The 7,287-nt window shown below is 39.6% G+C and overlaps 1 protein-coding gene across 1 annotated transcript in view; it reads right to left on the bottom strand.

Moving 5' to 3' along the window:
• LOC106807168 (coatomer subunit delta-like) overlaps positions 1-6,541 on the bottom strand; it is a 10,376-nt gene extending 3,835 nt beyond the window's left edge. Inside the window, exons 1-9 of the mRNA XM_014809439.1 lie at positions 6,366-6,541; positions 5,315-5,354; positions 4,719-4,942; positions 3,986-4,165; positions 2,883-3,088; positions 2,242-2,409; positions 1,824-1,989; positions 1,409-1,556; positions 240-348 (exon numbers count right to left, since the gene is read on the bottom strand). Of these exons, the coding sequence (XP_014664925.1) occupies positions 240-348; positions 1,409-1,556; positions 1,824-1,989; positions 2,242-2,409; positions 2,883-3,088; positions 3,986-4,165; positions 4,719-4,942; positions 5,315-5,354; positions 6,366-6,368 (1,244 nt within the window). The 5' untranslated portion in view covers positions 6,369-6,541. The remainder of the gene's footprint in view (positions 1-239; positions 349-1,408; positions 1,557-1,823; positions 1,990-2,241; positions 2,410-2,882; positions 3,089-3,985; positions 4,166-4,718; positions 4,943-5,314; positions 5,355-6,365) is intronic.
• Positions 6,542-7,287: the final 746 nt, after the last annotated feature.

Below are 7,287 nucleotides of genomic sequence, written 5' to 3'. Positions count from 1 at the left end.
ACAGTAAGTAGTCTCATAAATACTTTGATAAATTATTTAAATACTGTAACTAGAGTGGCTGAAAAAAACGGGTGGACCGACGGTCCATTTAACTTGTTAAATTTACTGGACCGAGAGAGATTTTGGTGGTCTCGGTCCACGGTCCACCGCCTAACGTCGAAGACTGCACACGTCTGCACCCGTGCGTGCACGAGTGCGTGAATGCGAGGGTGTCTAGTGTGTACAAAAGTAAGACTCACGGTAACGGTATGATGACCACGACGTCGCTCAGTTCCAGCTGCTCCTGCTCTAACGTGTACTCAATGTTCACATCGCATCCACTGCCCGTCTGAGATGGCCAACAGTTTACTGCGCAGGATGAACAACATACGTGAGGCAAACAGCAACGAAAGACTACAAGTGTACGACACATTAAAGTTTTTATTACGAGATTTTTGCTCACAAACGCTCAATCCCAAAAACATGTAGCGAAATATAGTCTCACCTCATAGCGGGTATATCACTGATTACACTAACTGGAAAAAACACTAAGATTTTATGCAGTTATAGCATAGAAAATTGGATATGAACACATCGTAACACAACGAAAATAATATCGAGTCGCGAGATTTGTTAAATGTGTCAACTTGTAATTTGTCAGTGCAAACGAGATTTTCCAAGAGACGTGTAAGTCTGTGGATGATAGCTGGCACTACTAACTGGTCCAAGATTACAAGAAAATGCTCGCTGGTAATCGAACTTGCATGTTTTGGTGAATACGAAGGTTCTAATACATTTTATCGTTACTCTAAGGCAGTTGCCGTTACTCAAGCAATATCGGTAGGTAATTAAACAGTCATAAAAGTTGGTGAAAACACTAGCTAATTCTCGTAAATATGGCTACAACTAGCTAGATGAATGTAAAAAAAATTGTTTTCGCTATTAATCCTTGGGATCTTGATAAATATTAACTAATTGTGAAAAACATTACGATAAACAATGTGGCCTTGAAATGATACACCCAGTTATCAATCGTGCACCTCGTTGTGGTGTGTTTCATTTATATTGCTAAAACAGCAGGCACCCATCATGCGTCATTACACAAAGAACATTTGCCATCATAATGCAAGCCACACAAAAAGGGAATAGTTATTCAAAAAGAAAAAAAACTTTCATTTAACAAAAACTCTCAAGTCAGTAATTTTCAGATCATATATTTCTAATGTTAATGAACATAAATTTCAGAGTGAGTTTGACAGCTAACTATACAACTGTATTATTTTATAATGCTTTCCTAAAATGTCTCATCCCACAGGAAAAATCCTAAATTTGAATTTGTTTTCCCAGTGATTTCTTGGTCAACTCACAATAGCATCTTAACAACATTGATACTCTACACTGTTTCTGCACAACGAATATTAACACTTACTCGATAAAGGCATGAAAGCTTCATCTTGTGTCTGGAATCTCCACTTTAGAACACCAATGTCTGTATTGAGAGGAAACGGTTTGGCTGGGTTCTTTAGCGAAATAATAGACTCACTTTGGAAAAGTTTCTTGTCAATGTTTGGATGCGTCTGAAAAAACAATAATAACATAACTGTACAAAATGTCAATACTAGGGCAGCAAATGACTCATGGCTAATAATGTAATATTATATCGAAAGTGTGAGAATTATTTCCAAGAAGATGAAGTAAGCGCAACAAAACATACGCTTTCGATAAAATAACATTTACATTGATAGTGATAATACGATAACAATCATAACTTCTACTGATCATATTTGTCCATGATACAGGTCATGAGATCACAACTCACTGGACCATGGCTCTCAGACTCCTACCTGTAACTGTACTCCCTTATTGTCTTTATTGTCAATCTTTACTCTTATTCGGTTACAGTGTTCATCACTGATTTGTAGCATTATGATCCCAAGTACTTCCATGTTTTGCAGTCCACCATCTCTGCCAGCAGAGAGACTGATCTTTTCCTCAATCCTCATGTGGACACTGCAATACAATGATTTATCTGTTAAAAGGACGTAATGATGCGAATCCCTTTCATATTATATCACGGCATTTTCACATGCCTAGATGTGCATAACTATGTTTTATCATTTACTCCGAGGCTAAACTCACAGTGATTTCCTAACAGACATGTTATATCCTGGCGATATCTACACCCAGGACCATATAAATCCACATGATTAAAAGTCCTGACTGGATAACAACGAATTACGATGAATAAACCCATGGTAGTACCCTTCTTTATTGATAGCTGGTGTTGTGATCTTGGTGATTGCAGCAGATGTTTTTGATAAGTGGTTTGTTAACACTTCCTGTCCTTCCGATTTCAACTGATCAACAAATGAGTCGATGTCCTTCCCTTTACTTCCAAGCTTCATGGCTTTGCTTGGCCCCATAGGTTTGCTGCATAGCACATACAAAAGACGCATATAAGAACCTTCAACTTCATACTACGGATAAAACAGATGAATTAGATCAATATTAAATGTATGCATTGCAGGAATCAAAACATAAAATCTACGACAACAGAACACACCATCTGGCTACAACCTCATCTTCCAGATACCTCCATAACCAGCATATAAGCTCCAAATACACCTTTCCAATCACACCTACAACCACACCAACAACGCCAGCACAATAACCCATACAGCAATAACAACAACAGCAGCAACATCAACAACAACAACAACAACAACAACAGCAACAGCAGCAACAACAACAACAACAACAACAACAACAATAACAATAACAACAACAACAACAACATCAAAAAAAACAACAACAGCAGCAACAGCAACAACAACATCAAAAACAACAACAACAACAACAGCAACAACACCAACAGCGAGGACGAGCGGAGGAGAGACACGTGCCTGGGTGCGATGTACTGCATGATGGGCGTCGTCGCCGGCTCATACGACGAGTCACCGACGACCGGAGACGGCACGCTTCCGACACTGCTGCTGCCGAATCCGCCGCCGAAACCCGGGGTGACGCCGCGCCGCGCCGCGTCCGTGCGCTTCTGCTGCAGCTCCTTGGCCTTCTTACGCATGTTCTCTTTCGCCTCTCTCTCTTGGGTCTGCGCAGAATAATAACGTGGTCAGAGGAAAACGTGCCGAAAAATACGTGTTTTGATTCGGTGTTTCTTCGCTTCTCTCTCTTGGGTTTGCTTAAAGGAAGCCCAAAAGAAGAAACGTGGTCAGAAAACGGACCGAATAATATGCGCATCGATACGGCGTTTCTTCGCTTCTCTCTTCTGGGTCTGCCGAAAGTTAGTGTAGCAGAAAAACTTGGTCAGAAAACAGGCCGGAAAATCCGCGTTACGATTTGGTTTCTTCGCTTCTCTCTCTTGGGTCTGCTGAAAGGAAGCCCAAAAGAAGAAACGTGGTCAGAAAACGGGCCAAATAATATGCGCTTCGATACAGCGTTTCTTTGCTTCTCTCTTCTGGGTCTGCCAAAAGTTAGCGTAGAAGAAAAACGTGGTCAGAAAACGGGCCGAAAAATACATGTTTCGATTTGGTGTTTCTTCGCTTCTCTCTCTTGGGTCTGCTGAAAGTTAGCGTAGAAGAAAAACATGGTCAGAAAACGGGCCGAAAAATACGTGTTTCGATTTGGTGTTTCTTCGATTGCGAAAGCGGTTCGCTGGCCAGATATCCACTTGAATTTCAACTGACGTTGCATCACGCTGGTTGTGGTTTCATTGGATAGTATGCATAACTGACTACTTACTCACTTCAATTTATTTTAGTAGAATGCAAAAGGCTAAACATGAACAAAATGTTTAAAAACAATATCATCTTAAAACTTTTTAGTTTGATGTGTGATATTACTGATGATTACGAATAAAACTCATTTTAAATTAGTGTCAGACATGGCATGAACATATATAACTACAATATAGTAATACAATATAATAATATAGTACTATATATAGACATTATTATTATCACAGTTAATACAGATCAAGTGAGCCTACCTGTCTAACTGCTTGAAATACTTTCTCCTCGTGTGAATCCATTTCGGTAAAAGTGCGAATTTGCGCAAGATTGACATTTTCTCTATAACCCAAGGCTACTATCTCATCGAAGGCAAAGATCAACTGGAATGCATTGTCTATAATTTCCGACTCTTCCATTACACGACAGTACTCTGGAATCTGAAATTAAAAAACAATCAAGGATTAACTCATACTCTCTGAACTAATTAAAAGTGCCTAATAGTTTTAGCAGGAATTACCTAACAATAGTAGGCAAACTCATTACCCAAACAACATGAGCATAATAACGTCAACCCTACCAGCAGCGTTGGAAATGGCATCACCCCACCCCAGTCCGGGACTGATAACTTTTGAGCAGGACTACCTAGATTTTTAGACTCATTTCCAAGAGTTCTACCTGTCTCAGTGAACACCTATTCACAGCTGATCACTTTAAAAAGGTAATACCAATATATATATATTGAGAGAGAGAGCGACAGAGAGAGAGAGAGAGAGAGAGAGACAGAGAGAGAGCGAGAGAGAGACAGAGAGAGAGCAAGAGAGAGATATAGATAGATATATAGATTCGAGATGCCTGTCCCATGATATAGGCCCAAGGTGTAAGGACTGAAAACTGGACAAAGGCAATCCATTTCCACTCATCTTTAAAACACTAAATTGCGTGTGACCACTACATGGGAACACGTGGTCCCTTACACAAACGCTCCCTTACCACTCTGGAAAACAGACGCAGCGTCTCCAAATCCTCGAGAATGTTGCTAGCTTTGGTGGTAATGAGAAGCATGTAGAGCTTCTCTAGCGGCTGATACACGTAGCGCACGCTCTCCGTCTCGACGAACGTGTGCTGCTTGCCAGTACTCATCAGTTTCGGAAATGCTGCAAGCAGTCCCTCGATCCTCGACTTGCTCATCTCGACAAACTGTCGCGACACGATCGCTGAACGGCAAAATCGAAAAACGAGAAAATTTCGCTTGACACTGTAACGCCGATTTCCGCTCACGCACGCAATCAGGATTCGTGTTCGAAGGACAAGTCGTAAATGTTCCACCGTTGCTATTTTTAAGCAATTTATTCGCATACATGTACATGAGACTCTACATTCTTGCATTAGTAAAGCTTTTTTTTAGAAGATCATAAATGACATGGCAACTAGACCAAATGACCTAGGCAGCAATCGAAATATTTCTTTTAATTATGGCAGTGTCAAGAAAATAAGATTTCAAAACATGTGATTCCAGCAAGTGTAAACGATCAGGTTTTCTATGAATTACGCTTAGTCATGAGCATAAAATCTTCAAAACTGTTTACCTTTCCCCACTTTGGTGCATACTGCTGCTGCCAACAACACCTGAATAAAAATGTAAAACGTCCATTACTATCATGTGGAGCCTTTTCAATTTACTTCTGCTTCCTGTTAATTACTCTAGAACAACAAACTGAAAAACCAGCTAAAGGTAAAGCTAGTATACCTGGCAGTGTTAATATTGTGTGACATGCATTCTCGAAGGTCCATTTTTACTTCATATAGAAATCCTTTAAAATGTTATCATTGTTATGACACTTGACAGAGTAAGTAGCTATTTTGAAAAAATTCCCACATCTAGAAAAATAGGGTAGTGTGCTACATCCTGCACATACCCTACGTATGCCATTTCCATATCCCACATGTAGCATTTCTTGCAGAAATGGAGCCTGGGCTTTCGTGGTAGAGAAAAATAGTTGAATAAAAAATGTGTTCATTCGTATTTTTACACAATATAACCAATAACCTCACACCTATGCACAAATCGATGAGAGATTTCAGCCAATGGTTATTGTGGCCAACACTACAGCATGGATCACATTTCCTAGTAAAATCACATCCGTCCACATGACGCTGGTAAACTCACGGCAATTAATTTTTTGAGTGCATAGTTGCTAGTGTCGAAGGTATTGGGTAAAAATACTACGCTAACTTTATTTTCACCCCACTATCCAGTTTAATATAAAAGTCTTGCCACTTCTGTAGGAAATTAAGTTTGTCAGAGGTCAATAAGTGACGTCACGTTGTTTATTAGGTTCTAGACCGTGTGCAGGGCCCAAGTTGCCAAAACACAACTGGTCAGCAAATACACAATATCAATATGGAGCAAGTGGTTGATACTGCTGGCCTTAAACGACACGTCCCTTGCTATTGTCACTGACACTCGACCTACCTATTAACATTAGGTACTCTATACAAATAAGATGTTGACACTATAACGTGTTTAAACACCTTGTAATCGTTTGTATTACAGACGCCGTTTGATGATTTTGTTAGTCTGTAAAGATCATGTCAGGAAACCGGCGTAACGATTTGTGTTACAGCACCGAAACCTACCATTGTAGTGACCAGGTGGTTAGCTAACGCTGTCGGTGTTCTTCAGATTAGTGTAATTTAAGAAAAACCAACGTTTATGTTTACTAGTGTACAAGAATTTACTAATTTAACACGTTTCTTTAACTGTGAACTCTCTTTCTCGTATGTGATGGTGGCAGCCACGTATAACGCGTACGCACTACTTCGGATGCTCTAAATACTGGTTTTTGCTATTGCGCCAAAACGCCACGTAGCGACTACGTACGTCATCATTATGTATCGTGTTATGGTGGTGTACAACTACAGTAATACAGAAGGCGTCCATAGGCAGCAGCCCTGAATAAGCATCGCTCAGAAATTAATTAAAAATACTCACACTGTTTCGTCGCATACACAACATACACTTCGTTTATGTTAAATAACTTAAGATTCATTCTCTATTTATTCTCTATATGCTCCGCTTGAAACTTTTGCCAGCTTTATGATGCGAATTTCTTCAAAGTAGTCGGATCACATTTCAAACACAAAAATGGCCAACCGGTCATCATGGCTACGCCACTGGACGGAATGTCACAACTACACGACAAGACCAATTTTACTACTAATGCTTTCTATACATCCACGAGGCATCTAACTTGTGTGCATAATGCAAATTATTGCACCGCTCTAGTGCTGAATTTCACCGAAAAAAATGCCAAAAAGGCTTTTTGCGGAGACTTACTGTTGCACCCTTATTGTAAGACTTGCTTTCAACGATAACCTACAATCATTATGCCGTATTATATCTAATTCTAGTACAGACATTATGTTATAAGTTTGATAAAACGTTGCCAGAATACAATAATACTCCCCAATGTAGTTTATGTTCTTAGTATAATAGAATATTGCATAAACTTAGGAGAAGCAGTCGAAATAAAAAACTTAATTCAGTCGAAATAAAAAA

The sequence above is a fragment of the Priapulus caudatus genome, unplaced genomic scaffold, assembly GCF_000485595.1.
Source record: "Priapulus caudatus unplaced genomic scaffold, Priapulus_caudatus-5.0.1 Scaffold10, whole genome shotgun sequence".
NCBI lineage: Eukaryota > Metazoa > Priapulida > Priapulimorpha > Priapulimorphida > Priapulidae > Priapulus > Priapulus caudatus.
The sequence above is the reverse complement of the archived record's forward strand: the minus strand, read 5'-3'. Positions and strand labels throughout refer to the sequence as shown.